This window comes from Chiloscyllium punctatum, chromosome 12 (assembly GCF_047496795.1).
Source record: "Chiloscyllium punctatum isolate Juve2018m chromosome 12, sChiPun1.3, whole genome shotgun sequence".
Classification (NCBI taxonomy): domain Eukaryota; kingdom Metazoa; phylum Chordata; class Chondrichthyes; order Orectolobiformes; family Hemiscylliidae; genus Chiloscyllium; species Chiloscyllium punctatum.
This window is the reverse complement of record NC_092750.1, coordinates 41,924,021-41,943,878: the sequence shown is the minus strand read 5'-3', so window position 1 is coordinate 41,943,878 and position 19,858 is coordinate 41,924,021. Positions and strand designations below refer to the sequence as shown.

Genomic DNA, 19,858 nt, shown 5'->3' with positions numbered 1-19,858 from the left:
TGTACTCAGCTATGAAAATTACACATTCTGAAGTTGGAGGAAAATGAAAGTTTTTGAATTGGATTTAACAGTTCCTTAGCTGGCATATTTTCAGTGGATGTGAACATGTAGTATGCGACTAGGGTAACCAGCCAACCACCTTCCCATCCACTCTCAAACCATGTGGCAAGATTGCAGCCCACTGGCCATTTTGAGCTTGTTAACAATTGAACAATTGAGCGTGATAACAATGATACATTGTCTATGGCATGCGAGTGATATTGAAAAGCCTGGTTATTAAGCCTGGGGTGAATCTTTTAGTGGGTGCCTTGGATGCATGGAGAGCATATTCCTAAGATCTTACCATCTCCTTGCTCCTCCTCAACTGGCCTTCCAAGCCAGCCCACCCTCATCATACCTTTACTTCTGGGCTCCCTGATCCCCTTACATCCTAAAAGCTCAGGATTTACCTTAACCCAGGATCTATTACATTTCTTCCTCAGGCTTTCTGACAGTCTCAGCAGTGCCCGTAACTGAGTTTTGGTGCTGCTCAAATTGTCAGAGCCATGGTCCAATCTGATTAACTGAGAGCTCTCGAGGGCATGACTTACTACCATTGAGGAGCTGAAGTCTAAACCACACTCTGCTTGATCCTCCATAATGTGTTATTGATGCAGGTTCTGGATCTTATTAATGAATGGTGAATACCTTATTTCCATGGTATTTGCATCTCATTATTACCTGATGCTGTCTCATTTTTATGCAGACGTAAAGAAGGTGCCAATTCCTGACATGCAAGTCAGAGCAGTTACCTGGCAGCAGCATCTCGCCACTTGCTTTTCTATACCATTTCCCTGTTTGCTCCATGGACACCATCCTTTCATCCGTGTAAGTCAACATTGCTAAAGCATATCATTAGGGATGATTTTGGAACAACTCAAAACACCACTTCAGCCTTTTCGGATTTCATCCAGATCCAGATACTTATGAACTGCATGCTTCTTTCAGGTCACTTTGCACATAGATAGACATATAAAACTCACATATCCACGCAGAATGCACCTCATGGCTCCTAGTTTTATTTCTTAGCATTTACTTGGAGGCTGCCAACCAATGTGGCTTGCATTTTGTTTCAGTGCACAAGATCCTCACTGCTAAGGTAAAGGCCGACAGTCTCTGTGGCTTGCATTGCTTTTTTTTCATAGAGGGAGAGGCAGGCAATTTGTCAGAACTCTGAGCACTGAACAGTCAAGGAAGTAGATAGTTTGCTGTATGACACAGTGCTGCATCAATATTACACTTACTGTAAAATGTGCCAGCAAATACACACATTTGCTTCAGCCAAATGCTGATGTCTGAAAGTGAAAGGGGACCAGTCTTTAGTGGGGTTAAGGAGGACTACACTTAGGCAGGAGTTGCCTCCACACTCAGTCAAGGGGACTAAGCAACTCAAGTCAAAGGGGCTTGTCACAGTCAGGCAGGTGCTTGGTCTTACCAGGTTTTGGGCATTTGTGTCCTTGCAGTCTAGCAACTGGGCCTCAGTCCGTTGTGAAGAACACAAAGAAGAGTCACATCAGACTTGAAGTATTAACTCACATTTTCTCCAAACATACTGCCAAACCTCTTGGCTTTCTCCAGAATTCTCTCCTCTTATTTCAGATTTCTAGCATCTACAGTGTTTTGCTGTTATTCTCTACGAAAGCTTAGATTGGACAAATAATTTTCCTCTCTCTCCCTATCTTAGTTGATAAGTAGAGAAGGTTGTGCATTATCTCCCTTCTATTTGATGTTTCACAAATGATGTGTTTGAGGACAACATAGAGGTATATCAAGCTGATTGATAAGTCAGAACCTACCCTGCACATTTTCAATCACACTGGAAACAAACAGTTAAAATCCAGACTTAGGACACAACTGTTAGAATGCCTTGGTGAATGCTTGATGTGAGAACAAGTTCACATTCATGATTTGATAACATATTGACACCTTTTAGAGTGAGTTCAACTGTTTGTGATGCTGCTTGAACACATCAGGACATGGAAAATCAAAGCCACATCGAACATCATGAAACATCTAGTATTTTCACCTGAATTCAGCTGGTCTATTGATTCTTGTTTAGACAGCCTGCCTCATTGCTGGGAGCAGGCATAGCAATTTTATCACTGAGGCTTGAGATTTTCCCAGTTCAGGTAATGTATAAGTTCACAACAGTTGGTCTTAGGTGGACAATCTATGGAATGTTTACCAAGTTCTGATGGTAGGTTGTTCAATCAGAGCTGTTTGAATTCCATTAGGATCGCAGCAAACCCTTGTCAATCCATAGCTATTAGATATCATCAACCTATTCCTTTGCCCTTTTAGACTTAAGCAAATGGCTATGTTCTAATCAACAATGTATCGACATCACACCAACCAGAAATTCAAAGTGAAATGTTCTGTATTTTGATTTGGAGGCATACTGAAATATTCATTTACAAAACTGAGTAAAATAGTTTGGAATCGAATGAATTTTACACTAAATTAGCACTAACTAAACTGTTACTGAAGACATAGGTTTACCATATCTTACTGAGATTTAACAGATCACGAAGAGAATAGACTATCTTACTGATCCAATTCATCAGTTAGGGTGGACCAGGGATCATAATTTTAAGTTATATAAGATCAGATCTAGATTAGATATTAGAAGATTTTTTTTAATCCAAGGAAGAAGCAAGCTGTCAGCTTTTGCCTTTCTCACCTATTCACTGAATTCCCTCAAGCAAGAACTAGATCTGCTTCTACCTCAGAGGAAAATAAAGTCTTACAAAGTTAAATATTCAATGGGATCAGGATCAGAGTCATCTCCTGGACAAACTTTAGTCAGTTACATAAAGAGTTGGAAAGCGATCTCCCAGATGTTTGGGAATATATCCAGTAGTTTGAAAACCAGAGATGTAAAATAACACCGAGTGAAGGTGAATGCGTCTTAGTCAATAACATTACCTACATTTGCATTTTGTTTTGATGCTTCTAATAACAGAAGCCAAAAATCATTATTACGTTTCACGTTCACATCATTGTCCAATAAGAGAAGGCAATCTTCCAATCATAATATCTCAACAACTTGGGGCATCACAGTGGTTCAGGGGTTAGCACTGCTGCCTCACAGCTCCAGAGATCCTGCTTAGATTTCAGCTTTGGGTGACAATCTGTGTGGAGTTTACACATTCTCCTCGTGTCTGCGTGGGTTTCTGCCAGGTGCTCCTTTTTCCACCCACAGACTAAAAATGCGCGGGTTAGGTGGTTTGGCCATGCTAAATTATCCCGTAGTGTCCAGGGATGTGCAGATAAGGTTCATTAACCATTGTAATATCGGGGCTATGGGTTAGGGTAGAGGGTCTGGGTATGGGAATGAAGGTCTTCTGGGTGGGTGCAGACTTGATGGGATGCATGGTATCTTTCCACTCTTGGGATTCTATGATTCTAACAACAACAGAAAATAATAAAATATTCAATAGGTCAGATAGCATCTGTGGTGACAGAGAAACAGTTAAGTCATCAAACAAAATGTTAATTATATCTCTCTCTCTCCCTCTCTCTGCAGGAGGAGAATGATCTATGGGGTATTCTGGCATTTTCTGGTTTTATTTCACAATGCCTGCACCTGCAGTAATTTCCTTTGATGGGAGATAAACACCTTATTATTCTCTGATACTGGCCTGCTAGCTTCTGAGTTTCAAAGAATGAAAAGAAATTAATTGAATATTTAGTTGATTCCACTTGTGGGAATAAATAGTTAGTGTAAATAGTTTTGTTGTTTGCAGACTTGAAAGAGGACCTATTAATCAGATCACCTGCTCCAGACAGTGGTTCACAACTTAAAATTGAAAAGTGCTTTTGGGGACCTCAAACAAAATCACTGAGTTGCAAAGGTAATCACCACCAACTGGTTTTGAAATTACATTATAATTGGACCAATAAAGTGCCACAAATGAAGTATGGTGATTTGGATAATTCCTCAAGTGCTACTTGCCAATATACTACAAATATCCCCATCCTCAATGATTGGACAGCCCAAAAGCTAAGACTACAGCAGTTGCAACAATCTTCAGCCAGAAGTATCAAATGGATGATCCATCTCAGACACTTTCAGAGGTCTCCAGCATCATTGCCTTCAACCAATGTAATGAGCTCCACTTGACATCAAAAATGGATGAAGGCACAGGATACTGCAAAAGCTATGGGCCCTGGCAACATTCCAGTAATAATATTGATGACTTGTGCCCAAGAACGTGCTGAACCCTAGTCAAACTGTACCAGTACAGCTGCAACATTGTGCACCTGGCACACAGGAAGGTGGTCAGAAATCACATGACACCAGGTTTTAATCAAACAAGTTTATTTGAAATCAGAAGCTTTCAAAGCGCTGCCCCTTCATTAGGTGAAGTGAAGGGAAGCACACAGGCACAGAATTTATAGGCAGAGAGATGAAAAAATAGTACAAATGGTGTGGTTAATGTGATGACAGGCTGGATAATAAGAATCTACAGGTAATCGAAAGTGTCAGATAGTGTGAGTAAAGAGTCAACAGCTGAATAGCAAGTGAAGGGATGACTTATGATCCTATTAATTGATGCAGAGAGATAATTACAAAATATTTTAAAAAAAGATAGTATGGAGACAAACCGAATGGCTGGAATAACATGATGGATATAACAGCCGCATGCTGAAGGTCTAACCAAAGTAACATGTAATCCAAAACTGTACAAACTGATTATGTAGAGTGATCATATGAACTTCTGAAGTTATGAACTTATGATCTCTTTACCTTAATTAGTCTGTGCTTGTACACTTGCCTTTACATCACTTGACAAAGGAGCAGAGCTCCGAAAGCTTGTGATTTTAAATAAACGTGTTAGACTATAACCTGGTGTTATGTTATTTCTGGCCTTGTCTACTCGACCAGCACCTCCACAAAACAGGAAAATAGTTGTGGTTGTTGGAGATCAGTCTTCTCAGCTCCAGGACATCTCTGCAGGAGTTCCTCAGGCTAGTGTTCTAGGCTCAATCATCCTCAGCCACTTCATCAATGACCTTCCCTTCATCATAAGCTCTGAAATTGGCATGTTTGCTGATGATTGCACAATATTCAACACCATTCGCAACTCCTCAGATATTGAAGCACCCTTGTCCAAATTATGCAAGACCTGACAATATCCAAGTTTGGGCTGACAAGCGGCAAGCGACATTCACACCATGAATGTCAGACAATAAGCAGCTCAAACAAAACAGAGTCCAGTCATCACCAGTTGACATTCAATGCATTATCATCAATGAATTCCCACCATCAACACTTGGGGAGATGCCATTGACCAGAAACTGAACTGGATTAGCTATAGCTAAAAGCGTAGGTCTGAGGCAAAGAGTCCTGCAGCAAGTAAATCTAACTCCTGACTTTCCATCATCTCCAAAGCAATTATCAGGAGTATGATGGAATGTTCTCCAATTGCTTGGATGTGTGCACTCCAACAATACTCAAGAAGCTTGACACCATCCAAGGCAAAGCAGCCCACTTGATTGTTTGTGGATGTGGTGCCATTCACATCCTACACTGATGCACAGTAGTAGCACTATTTACTACCTATAAAATGTACTGCAGGTATTCACCAAAGTTCCTTAGATAGCATCTTCCAAACCCATGACCATTCCATCTAGAAAGACAATGGCAGTAGAGAAATAGGAAAACCATCGCCTCTAAGTTCCCCTCCAAGTCACTCACCTTCCTGACTTGCAAATACACCGCTGTTCTTTCTCTGGTTGGTCAAAACCTTAGAACTCTCTCCCTAACAGTGTTGTGGAGGCACTTGCAACAAATGGACTACTGCAGCTCAAGGAGGCAGTTTATCATCACCTTCTCAAGGGGAACCAGAGAGGAATAATCAATGATGGCCCAGCCAGCAACACCCACGTCCCATGACTGAATAGAGAAAAAAAACTAGAAACTATATGGTTAATTTTGACTTTAAAAAGTATGGGTTGAGTTGGAAGGAAAGGTAAAATATACAAAAACTCAAACCTGAATACAACTCACTTCACATCTGCCCACCTCTTGTTTTAAGGGAGGTATATAGAACTCTGGGCAAAAACCAATGACTCACAAAAGGAGAGTTGCTTATTTAGTATTTTGTTGTGGCAAAGGCCAAGATTTTATCCATATTTTAGGTTAAGTGTTGGCCACTGCATTTCTTGCCTTTAAGAAACTAGGAGTGTAAAAGAAGAAAGGACTGGTGGATGGATTAGAGTGTGAAGTTAACAAAGATACAAATAAAGTGGACTGATCTTTTGAAAGAAATTCCAAAAATAATTCAATTCTGAAGGAATGAGGATGCATACATTAAAATTAAATATTAGTAAAAGGGAGGATTTTTTTTTGTCAGTAATTAAGATTTACCATGCTGTTAAAAATCCACTTAGGTCTGAGTGCATTAGCCCTACCGTTTTCTTGCATATTACTGTAGATCATGAGATGATCATGCTCTAATTTGAATTTCAATATTGAGTTTCTTGGCAAGGAATTGGAGCAGTAAGTTCATGAGGGAGCAAGATAAACAGGTCAGCAAATTCTAGATTTCTTCATTTAACTGTGCAAATACAAATTCCTGGAAAATGTATTCCAATCCACTCTCAAATAAGTGTGAGTGCTCTTAGCTTCCACCATTATTCAAGGCAAAATTTTAGCCAAAATAAATGCTTCTTTCCTGAACAAGGTGATTATCAGGTAAATAGATTATCTGAGTTATTCGTAAATTTGCTGTGAGCAGTACAATGGAGAAGGGTAATTTGTTAATGCAATAATCATTTATTCAGTAATAACATAAAACTCATCATGTTCACTACTAATAACAAAAGGAGCATTGCCCTTCCACAAATGTATCAGCAAGTCAATTTTGCTGACTGGAATGAGAAATGTAGAGTTTACAGCAGAAATTGGAGAAACACCAGGAAGTCTGGGCTTCATTAGCACAATGAACATTTCCGAATGCCATCAACGGAGGTAAGGCAGAACACTGATATGACAGGTAAGATACTGCAAGCAATACTCCCTCACCTGAAGCTCCATATGATTATAATCTCAATTAAAACAACACTAAACAATAGTAAACAACAGTAAATATTCTGTTTCCCAATTATTTCCTCCCCCAGACCACTGATGACAGATTATCATCATCTTTAAAGTACACTATGTAAAATCAAGTCTGGAAACTTAATGCATGTTTCTGCAGACATGAAGTGTAAATTATGCTTTAAGACGTAAAGCCAATATTCCGTCCCAATGATGTTGCAGTGAATTTTAGTAAAACATTAATTCCGCTATCATTTTTAGTTATAATTAAATGAAACTGCTAATATAAAGCACAAACTAGAGCAAAGATATGAACAGCAAAATAATGTTTGAAATTAATTTGAGTACTCCCAATTCTCATAAGTGCATTAGTTCTATGCACTGCCTTGGAGATTAAGCTGTTTCTGTGGCACAGCCAAATTGTCTTTGCTGCATAGATTACATTATCTGAAATGAATGATTCAATCTTCCAGGTAGTGTTAGAAAAATAGGTGTTGAGAAAGAATAATTCAAACAAACTTTTATTCCAAATTCTGTCGTAGGGTATTCTAATTTAGTATTTAAGATAATATATCCAAGATACAATATTTACAATAAATTAACTCAAGAAATCTTGCTAAGTGTAAACCAAAACACATGAAGAAGCCTCTGTTAAAGGACAGAAACCTCTGTTGTTTGGAAAGTTTTTTTCCAGTTAAAGGCATCCTTGAATTTACCTCTTTTGATATTGTGACCTTAAATATCAAGTTTAAATAAAATGGTTTAAAAGTAGATGTTTTGCTCTCTATATATTCAGGGTTTTTGCTGTATTTTTCAAAATTCTTCCTTACTGCTGTTCTGTAAAACAAACTTGCCCCCAACTGCATAGTTTAATGCAAACCAAAGAAAAAAAAAATGCTTTCAATAAAAATTACACAAACATGACAGCAACAGGTTACAATACTTACCTTGAGCTTGCATTTGGTTTTAGTTTACACTGTGTTGAAAGAAATTCAGCATTTAAAGCTCTAGTCTGTCTAGTATACCTAATTCTAGAGACTTATCGCCATCTATTTGCAAGCTATGTAATTGTTCCATCGATAAATTAAAATGCATTTAGAAAAATGTTGTCCAGGCTTCTTAAATGTTTAACTACTGGCAAACTAGTTATTTGAAAAATATAACCTATGTGTATTTCTCTTTATGGTTTCTAGATACACAATCTCGAGGGATTCTATGTTGTTTCCGTACAGCAAAACATTCTGCAGCAACGGTCACCACAAGCAACTAACCAGAAGAACATTCTAAATGAAATAATATGTCATGCATATTTTTAAAAACTCAGTTAACAATAAATAATGATGAATTTTTGAAATATGTAAAACAGAAATAGTTACCAAGGAAGTGTCGAGGAATTTACAAAACAGAAATAAAAGTATCATAATTATTATAGTCACAATTACTTGATTCTAAACAAGAATACAAATATTGCTAAAGCACTCTTTGTCTAATAGATCACAAAATATTTAATCAAAGCTGCATGGCTTTCAATATTTTTTCAAATGTCAAAGGATTTGGATTTTACTTACCGGAGCAAATATCACCATACACATTTACAGAAATTATAATCCAATTTCACTCCACAAACAAATAGGGTCTGGCACATAGTAAAAGTAAGGGTATCAAGTTCTTTTTGCTGGACAGTATCTTCTGGTCTCACTTTATCAATAAATGTGGAGCAAAAATAAATCAGTGTGAGGCAAAGAAAGATATACCAAATCAGGCAGGTACCTCAGTTGCATTTGTTTGAGGGCATATCAGTCACATTAGAGAAGAAATGCTGCAATCTTACTGGAGGAATCTGAGTCTGTAAAAAAAGTGGGCAGACTTTTCAGGAACCGCAAAGCTCACGACAGCTTATAAAGTTGATGAAACGTAGGAAGGTATTCAATTTAGCTAGTGCAGTGTGCAATAACAATTGGCTTGCAGAAGTTTTCTGGCATCAAAGCAGAAATAAATTTGACATGCTACTGCACATAAATTAACCTTTATTCAACAGAAAAAATGTTATATTTTATTTTGAAGACTCTGTATAGCCAAAATATAATTCAATTTGCATAAAATATTCTCGTTCATTTCTGAATGTCTTCTGCACAATGTTATACAGTAGGTTTGTCAAAGAGGTTGAAGCTATTAAAAATTGCTCTGCAGTAGAGACAAGAACAAATAGATCATATCAAAATCGACTGGTGACTGCAATAATTAAAGTTCTACCAGATATGTATGTCTATACCAAATTCTTTGTACATGTACATTATAGTATGCCTTTAGTGTCAGAATTTAACTATGTTTAATGAATTATGATGGAATGTACACTTGCTTTCAACTGCTATTATTTTGTTTCAGCGCTAATCAAATTTTTGACTAATGATAATTATTCAATTCCAAATGTTGAACCTCAGGACAGATAGAAAACATCTGCATTTTAAAATTGGTGATGGTTCTATCTATCACTGTCACCAGTGTACAATGAGTAACAACAATGGAACTAATAGAAAGAAAATCATTTATTTAATAAAGCAGGCTCGACATAGTGCAATAGGTCACCCAATTTCAAATTAGTCTCAATTGACTAACTATAGTCTCCAGTCCCTCTTACTCTACATGTAGCTCATCTTTATTTATTATCCTAACCATCAAAATATCCCAGATGCCCATTGCCTTATCACTTAATGTACTCTAATTAATCAGTCTAATTATTTCTTCTGATTAGACATTTACTATATGATGCTTAATTATTCAAAGGTTCAGCTGGTGTACTGCACTACACGAGTGAAAATAGATTATAAATTTATTGGACCTTTCTGCACATTATGGCCACTGGTACATCTTCAAATACTCCAATTAATCTTGATATTTAGCTATTTATTCACAATAAATGCATTAATGAACTATTTTCTATTATCAATGATTATATTTTGACTGTTCTGGCTGCAAAGAATTGCACAATGTTTTTATTTCCTGACAACAAAAAATATTTACATCATAGCTGTCAGGATACAAACAACCAAAGGGCAATCAATAAACTAATATTTGCATAATTTATTCAACAGTGGGTACCGGGACATACTATCCACATAAAACAGATCTAAAGATGCTTATATTTGAGTAAACTTGTAAGTAACAAATTAGAAACCAACTCTGTAACTTTGGACTGTAGACATATTATATGTATTAAAAGTATATTTAGACATTATTGACAGACGTCTACAATTTGTCATTTCAATAATTAATTTAGTAAATTCAATCAAGGCATTTAAGAGTGCATTATTTGGATAAAACGAATGTGCAAGAATATAATGAAAAACCAGAAGACTGACAATAGGTAATATATTCACTTAATGGGCAGGCGTACGACTGATAGACTGAATGGCCTCCATCTCCACTTTAGCACTTCTGTGATTCTGTGAATCACTTCCTGCTTAAGTTTTATATTCTGAAGCTGTCCCCAAGCTGTCAATTAAAGAACTGAATCAGCAAGTGCAATGCTATTACTAGTACTCTCTTGATAACTCTGTCATTAACATTTAGTTAAATTGTAAGGTTGCATGCTTGAGTCGAGAGGTTGTTGAAGAATAAATTTATCTAACTTCAAGACATTGAATACCCTACTCCTTTATTTTTTGATTATTAATTCACCTTTAGCCTCAAAATTCCTGGCAATAATTTTCTTTTTGCAAACATTATTTACTCTTAGTCTGCAACAGACGGTATGCAGTGTACAGTTGAAATTACATGATTGTAAAATGTAAGTTAGTATATACAGTGCGGGGGCAATTAAAGCACATTCTCAAGTTAATGAAGAGTTGTTAAATTACTATGTGGCATCAGTCTATACTCCCATAAGTTATGTTTATACTTTAGGTTTGGGGTTCCTTGTGCTATTTACATTAAAACAAGTTAGTCATGCCAAAAAAAATAATAGTTTTTAAAATTGTAACTATAACTAAATTTCAAACACATTTCATTGACTATACAACATAGAACAGTACAGCATAGTACAGGGGCCTTCAGCCCTCGATGTTGTGCCAGTCTTCTATCATACACTAAGATCAGACAAATCTACATACCTATCATTGTAGTAACTTCCATGTGCCTATCCAAGAGTTGCTTAATTGTCCCTAATGTATCAGATTCTACTACCACTGCCAGCAGTATATTCCACGCACCCACCACTCGTTGAGTGAAGAACCTACCTCTGACATCTCCCCTAAACCTTCCTCCAATCACCTTAAATTATGCCCCCTCATGACAGACATTTCTGCCATGGGCAAAACTCTCTGGCTATCCACTCTATCTATGCCTCTCAATATCTTATATACCTCTATCAAGTCACCTCTCATCCTTCGCTCCAATGAGAAAATCCCTAGCTCCCTCAATCTTTCTTCATAAGACATACCCTCCAATCCTGCATCCTGGTAAATCTATTTCCTCTACACCCTCTCTAAAGCTTCCACATCTTTCCTATAATGAGCCAATCCGAACTGAACACAATATTCCAAGTGTGGTCTAACCAGGACTCCATACAGCTGCAGCATAATCTCATGGCTCCTAAACTCAATCTTCCTGCTAATGAAAGCCAACACATCATACACCTTCTTAACAACCCTATCAACTTAGATGGAAATTCTGAGGAATCCATAGACATGGACCCCAAGACCCTTCTGTTCCTCCACACTACCAAGAATCCTGCCTTTCACCCTGTATTTTGCATTCAAACTCGACCTTCCAAAGTGAATGACTTCACACTTTTCCAGATTTAACTCCATCTGCCACTTAACAGCCAAGTTCTGCATTCTATCAATGTCTTGTTGCAACCTACAACAGCCCTCCACACTATCCTCAATGCCACCAACCTTTGACCCATTGACAGTGAAGAAATATATTTAATGTCAGAACAGTGAGTGACTTGGGAAAGTTTTTGCACGAGTTGCTTTCCCATGTGACAGTTGGCCTTGTCCTTTGAGATGGTTGTGGTTGTGAGTTTGGAAGGTTATGTATATGGAACATAGGACTAGAAGTCGGCCATTCAGCTCCTTGAACCTGTTCCATCATTCAATGAGATCATGGCTAGTCTGTGGCCTAACTTCATGTCCCTTTTGCCCATATCCCTTATTAACTTTGCTTAATAAAAATTCATCTATCTCAGATTTAAAGTAACAACTGATCTAACATTTGTGTACGAGAGTATCAAACGTCTATCACCATTTGTGTCGAGAGTTTTGGTGAATTTCTGTAATGCATCTTGTAGATAGTACACATTGCTAATACTGTGAGACATGAAATTAAATATCATGAAGTAATGTTTTTTGGAAGAAGGTGGATAAACATCATAAATTAAATGAACAACTCTTAGGAGGGTGGAGATCTGGAAATGCTAGAAACTAAATTGGAAAAAAACCTGAATCCATTCTCTTCTAGATTTGTTGGATGTGATTTGAGGGGTGGGTGACCAATAGGGAAAATGTATTGGTCATTTGAAGATTACAATAAGGATGCATGCGCACACTTTAATGGTCAGTCTATTTTTAACCTCAAGTGGTGGATTTCCAGACTTTGGGAAACTTGCTGGCTTAAAGGAAATGAGATGAGCTTAAGTTAGTGCCATAAAAAAACCTCACGTGAGCTGGGGGAAGCAGAATTGTGCCCTTCAGGCCTACAAACCTGCCAGTAAATGTCCTACATTTCATGAATCAGTTTCTTTATCACACTGAATACCATTGGGATCTGGGCTAGAGATTACATTACATTGAAAGTTATGGTCTTGATAGAGAACCAGGTTAATGAGGTCATTGCGGCCTCCTGACTGGTTTTAATTAACTGAAAGGGGGCAAACAGGAAATTTTGGAAACAATGAAGCAGAAGTAAGCCATTCAGCTCCCTGAAGTTGCTCTGCCATTCTAAATCCCGGCTGATCCTCTGTCTCAGCGCCATATTCTCCTACTAAACCAATATCCCTTGATGTCACTAGTAATTAGAAACCAATCAACCTCTGTCTAGAACTTACTTAATGACTGAGCTTCCATAAGTCTCTGAGATGGAGAATCCCAAAGATTCAGCACTTGGTGAGTGAAGATGTTCTTCTACATTATAGTCTTACATTAACCTTATTGGCTGTCTTTTTATTGTTGCTTCCAGCAGACATGGTGGCAGGGTGTGAAGGAGCAGGGTGAGAGGGATAAAGCAGAAAGTGGGAGGAGGGAGACAGAGGAATGAACAGAGCATGTGCTTACTCATGATACTCTAACCCTCTTGAGTGCAAGCAATTTAATGGACTAGCTGGTCCTGGTTTCCTGCCCCTTTCAAATTCATGTGTACTTTTTAAGGCACATTTAATCATAGAGTACCTGTTTAGAACTAACAGAAATTATTTAGAATGAGAGCAAATCGCTAAGAAGTATTTTTTATAAAGCTTATTGATTAGATTAGATTACTTACAGTGTGGAAACAGGCCCTTCGGCCCAACAAGTCCACACCGCCCCGCCGAAGCGCAACCCACCCATACCCCTACATCTACCCCTTACCTAACACTACGGGCAATTTAGCATGGCCAATTCACCTGACCTGCACATCTTTGGACTGTGGGAAGAAACCGGAGCACCCGGAGGAAACCCACGCAGACACGGGGAGAATGTGCAAACTCCACACAGTCAGTCGCCTGAGGCGGGAATTGAACCCAGGTCTCTGGCGCTGATAATCAGCAGTGCTAACCACTGTGCCACCGTGCCGCCCAAATGTTTCTCACATTTGCAGCAATCAATGAATGAAACATACAACTCTTTGCTGTGTTTTCAAAACTTATGATTTAATGAATCTCAGAACAAAAACATTTAGACGAGATCAATGGTGTTTATGAGAATGTATTCTGGTGCTTTAATTTATAACATAGCACATACTAAAAAACAAACACCTTTGTACGGGGAAGAAAGTCAACTCACATTAACTTATTAGATAGTAAGAAATAGCGTTCATTTAGAGCAATTAATTAGATTTTTCTTTGAAAGGCTGAAAGAAATTAGATTCATAGTATGGTTAGTTTTGCAGAACGGGTCCCAAAGTGGGGATTGAACCATTTGCAGCTATTTCTGGAACAAGTCACCATTCTTATAAGCATGCCAATGCCAATGGGACATGCCTGCTCGGTAAGTGTACACAGTAGGTGAAACATGATATCAGAGCTGAAAAGGTGTTGCTGGAAAAGCGCAGCAGGTCAGGCAGCATCCAAGGAACAGGAGAATCGACGCTTCGGGCATCAGCCCTTCTCCTGTTCCTTGGATGCTGCCTGACCTGCTGCGCTTTTCCAGCAACACATTTTCAGCTCTGATCTCCAGCATCTGCAGTCCTCACTTTCTCCTCGAAACATGATATCATTCAGCTCCTAATACTGATTTGTATCCAACCTGCATTGCAGACCTCACAAGTCCTGTTACTGCCTCTCTTAAATATTCTTAGCTGAACATGCATTCAGCTGATAGAGAGACCTCCTAAAACAGTCAGATTGTTGATACACCTTAGAGCCCACTGCTACTCCCCTGGCTTGCACCTTCGTAATCCCAGTGAGCTTCAAACACACAGATTGCTGGAGTGTTGTGAGGGCTTGAATACTCTTTTGAGCATTGGTGGCATGATAGCAGTAGTTTGAACTTGTATGGCAATGAGTGTAGATCTCATATTTCAGATTGAGCTGGCTCCTAGCCTATCCAGCCTCCAGGACTCCCTGAAGTAAAGAATTCCAGATATTCATTGCCAACTGGGAAAAGAAAGTCCTCTGCATCTCAGTTTTAAATGAGTGTCCCCTTTATCTTCAACTCTATCCCCTAGTTCAAGACTTCCCCACAAATGGAAACATCTTCTCATCATCTCCCTCATTAAGTCCTCTCAGAATCTTGTATATTTCAATAAGATTACTCCTTATTCTTCTAAATTTGAATGAGAAAACATGTAATCTGTTTAACCGTTCTTGACAAATCAACCTCTTCATCTTAGAAATCAGTTAAGTGAACCTCTTTTGAAATGTCTCCAATGCTAGAGTATCCTTTCTTAAAACGGGACCAAAACTTTACACAGTACTCCAAGTGCAGCCTCAACTTCCCTCAACTTTTCAAACTTAAGTCCCTTAAAAAGAAAAGGGCACAATCCAGTTGCCTTTTTAATTACTTGCTGCACCTGTTTTTATGCCAGATCCAAGATCTGTCAGTGCGGTGTATTTTTGGGAGATTCTCTATTTAAACATATTCTACCTTTTGATTCTTCCTACTAAACTTCCTACTAAATCTCGCTTTAGGCCCCATCTGCCAAGTTTTGCCCACTCACTCAACCGATCTTCATAGCTTAGCAGATTCTTTACGTCCTCATCATGACATACCCACACAACTAAGTACGGCAACTCTTCGGGGGCCTAATACACGACTCCCACCCATGACTCCTTTCCCTTGATATTCCTTATTTCCACACAAATTAATTCTGCATCTCATGAAAGAGTAAAGAAGAATATCAGAGAGAATATTGCACTGTGTTTGAGGCATGTACTTGTCAGAGCTAAAAAGATCAGAAATGTGAACGTGAGGCATAGATCATTGTTTGGTGTGTGAGGGTGTGAGAGGGTGAGCCGGAGCATCTGAATATTGGGTATGAAGTCTGACTGCTGAAAGATGAATGACAAGCCTGAGTTGCACTATGCAGCAAGAAAGGTTGGTGGTGAATAGATAGATGTATTCATTTACTGGACTGTGCATGTGTGATTAAACTTCTCACAGAAGATCTTAAAGTATTGGTCTGTGACTTCACGTCTATGGATGGCTGTTTTCATTTCTTTCTTACTGCTTACCTTGGAGAGCTTCCTGAACGCTTTCTTTCTTCCTAGCTCCTACATCAGAGTCTTTAGTGCCACATCAGAGAATATGAATGCCTTCATTCTAGTCTGCTTTTGCATAGTTCATAATGGGCACCTTTGTTTGTAACCATTTAAGTTCTCTTTATTAATTATGTTTCACTTTTTTTAAAAGTTGCTTATGAAATCAGCTTCCAATACCAGCGTCCAGTACGTGTAATGTTCCGATTCTGATAAGCTCTGGTGGTTGAGGAACTGCCATGGCGAATGTGTCAGTGAGTCATTGTCCCCACACGCTTGTTTAGTTCAACAAAGGTTTAATGCCTGCATACTCACTTAATCCTGCAGAGGACAGATCCCTGAGCTACGCAAGTGGAAGCTCAACTGATAACCTTCACTTGGTTGTCAACGTAATTCTTAGGGTACTTGTAATTGCCTAGCAAGTGTAGCACTTGTCAACCAATTGACACCCTTTACTCAGGCAGAGCAGGACTTCATTGGTGAGGCTCCTGATTGGCCAAGAAGCCAACTAGCCAGGACCTAAGTACCTAACTGATGCTTGCTCTGGCAGACTTCCTCACTGGTCAGGGCAAGGGCTTAGTTGTTCTGAAAGTCATCTACCTGACACTTCGAGCCCAGAACACAAATGCCAGCAATAGGATGAGAGCCTCAGTATCCTTGAGTTTTGCGTGTGGGTTTAGCAGCTCACAGTCAGCTAACTCCCATTCAAATTGAGGTTATTAATGCAAAACATTGGTCAAATTCTCTTTCATTTTCCAAAACATTCTTTGTTATTAACTAAATCCTTCTCCTGATAGTTGTCATAGTCCTCTCTTTACTGCTTTATTTTAAAATTTATTTTCTTTATCATGAGGGGTACATTAGATTTGCATGTTCTACTTTTTCCCTTCAAAATAATGCACCTAGTTTGAATCTAAGAGACTTCTTCTCTGAATGTCTTCCATTGCTGCATTGCTATTTTACCCTTCAGTCTACTTGTGTTCAGTCCATTCATTTATCACTGAAATTAGCCTTGACATTAGAGATTCACGGCGAGACATTAATAATCAATGTACGCCAAAACCAAGATGCCCAAGGGTTGCTTAGAGACCAATTTCCATACATAGTGCTGATTGTACTCTCATAAAAGTTAATAATCAAGGAGTTCTTGATTGGATGAGATGAAGGGAGTTGTATATAACATTTCATGGGATTGGTGCTGTATTTTCTAAAGTCTTTGACTTAATGCATACGTTGTGCTAGCCTCTACACTCCAGTCTTCTCCATGACATGCTTCATTGCTTAGCAAAGACAACACCAGGCAACCCAATTCCAATTTAAAAAAAAACATTAAATAGAAAGCAGGAACAAAGTGAAAGAGGCCAAGAGATTGACGACAAGGCAACTAGAGAGAAAGACATTGCTAAGGATGAGAGCTAAGGCATGAAACAACATGAAGTGACACATTAACAAGTAGTTGCTGACAGATGAGAGACAGAGCAGATCATGCAAAAAAGCAGAAATTAGAAGCAGTATGAGTCCCCTTCAAAGAAGCTGCATAATAGATATTGATAGTTGTAATGGTTGCATTTGAGATTCAGGTCCATCTATTAAAGCTGCAGATGTAGAATAGAATACATCATTTGATTATTATACTAAGCTTTAACACATTGAGTTTTTCGTAAGTTACAGCATGAAATTCCTAATAGCCAGGTCACAGTTACTTCCTCCAATGAAATCACATAACGAGATGGCACAATGCTAAAATACTATTGTCCCAGCTGCAACATAATAATTGAAGTCAGCGTGACAGAACCCACTCTGGCACTTAATTACATAACTCCAGCTGTTACAAAACTAGTGGAGTCAGGCTCACAAGTAATTCATTTTAAGATGCTGAATGAAATGGGCTGTACACTCATGCATATACTGTATCCTGCCAAAGTGCCTGTAGGAGCCAGTGGTTGTCCATGTTGAAACATTACCCAGAATGCCATTGATTACTATTGTTAAGTACATTAGATGCCTTCAAGGTAATTTTTCTAAGCACATACACCACCCTTTTGCCCTTGCCTACCCTCATCCTTTGGATACCAATACGATTGGGTGGAGAAGTGATTGTAAACAACTAATTTTACTGCCTTTGGAAAATGGGGAATAACAGCAAGTATTTCATTTGATTCTGTGGGTTTCCCACCTGACAATTTAAGTTAAAACTAATTCTCATCATACTTCCAACTGAGCTTCATTAATAAGCTTACTAAAATTCACTGATCCGAATAATTGTTTAGCCTCTATTAGTTATCGCTTACATCCTGAAATTCTCAATGTGAACAATTAGCAGTCACCTTGCCTATGATTCATTAAGAATGTTTTCTCAGAGATCTGTCTCTTACCTCACTGTAAAGATACACTATAATATGTTGATAATTATACATTCGCAGGAAATTCTGTGGATATACATTGAATCAAAGAATGGACTCCAATTGCACTATCAGGAATGGTGGCACTGATTGGTCACTTCAAAGTACTTAGATATGGGAAAGTTTTCTTTAATTCATGTTGTTCTTTAAAACATCTTATTTTTACAAACCACAGTGAAAAAAATGCCATTCAGTTTAATGCCCAAAATTAAGGAGTGTTGACTTAAGGTGCACTAAAATCCATTATATATTCAAAGTCTTAGAATGACATAGGAAACAAAGACAAAGCATTTTAGTGAGCAGCAGAAACATACAAAAACTTGGGAAGAGTGGTAGTCTTTTACACAATGTATATTAATTTCCTGTAACATTCAGGTGACAATAATTCAAATACTATTTCATAATGTCACTCTAATTCAAATGTTCTAGTATCTCAGTTCAAACCACATAAGAAACATACAAGTGTAGAATCTATTGATATGTCAGAAAATCTGCCATAATCAAGCACAATTGAAACAATGCTGCACCATAACATTCAGCCAGCCACATCTTTCTCTCTGCTGCAGATGTGCCATTGTTGCCATGATATTATGTACTCAGCTGTTGGCTACTGAGCCAAAAGTAACATTTCTGTGTATAAGGATTTTTTCTGATGAGGAAAATAATACTAGAGAGATTTGAAAGGAGCTCCACCAATTCACCAAATATGCACTCCAAATTCCCCAAACAGGTCCAAATACATCTACGTTTGTGCATGAATAGCCAAGAACCAGGTTAAGGCTTTAGCATAATGCAGTGAAGTAAGTTCAGGTGGCATCATAACAGCAACCACTGGACAAACAGAAGGTTATAATTAGTTAAGAAGCTGTTGTGGAATCCACAGATTCATTTTCTGGAGGGTCTTCACACAAAGATGCACTGGTTAACCAGCAGAATGTCTGCATGTGAGTTTGAATCACTTTGAAAGGTATGTAGTAGCTATCACAGAAACATAGAAATTTAGAATAATTAGGGGGAACTGAAATTTTCAGGCTATGGGGGCTTTACCAAGGATATGGAAATTAGAAAAGGATGCAAGAACAGCATCATTCAATAGAACAGCGATACAAAGAAGGGATTTTGGCAGGATAATTAGCCAATTGGAACACTATCATCTAGAATTTTGTTTACCTGCTGGTACAAACTAGGCATGACGATTGATCAATATGCCTGAATGGGTAGAACTTAGGCAAATTTGATACTGGGCTCAGACTTAATGTAAATTATACTGATGAATTACAGACACTGTATCTATAAACACATGAAAATCAGGAAGAGCAGTTTAGTCAGGGTTTTATAAAGAGGCTGCTGTAAGCCACCCCAGTTGGAGAAAAAATAGCCTTTTTGAATGATGGTATTATTCTCTCAGTCGTTGCTGGTTCTGTCAGCGATTCCCCATGCTACATTAATCTGCCATCCTATTATGAAAGGGGTTCAGTCAGC

At 38.3% G+C, this 19,858-nt stretch overlaps 1 protein-coding gene across 2 annotated transcripts in view; it reads right to left on the bottom strand.

The window, feature by feature from the left end:
• Positions 1 to 19,858, bottom strand: part of synpra (synaptoporin a) — a 377,164-nt gene that overhangs the window by 151,141 nt on the left and 206,165 nt on the right. Inside the window, exon 1 of one of the 2 annotated variants that reach the window (XM_072582462.1) lies at positions 8,653 to 8,876. The exons of the other annotated variant lie outside the window; for it this stretch is intronic. Within the exon in view, the coding sequence (XP_072438563.1) occupies positions 8,653 to 8,676 (24 nt within the window). The 5' untranslated portion in view covers positions 8,677 to 8,876. Of the gene's footprint in view, positions 1 to 8,652; positions 8,877 to 19,858 lie in introns of those variants that run through there. 2 annotated transcript variants of the gene reach the window in all.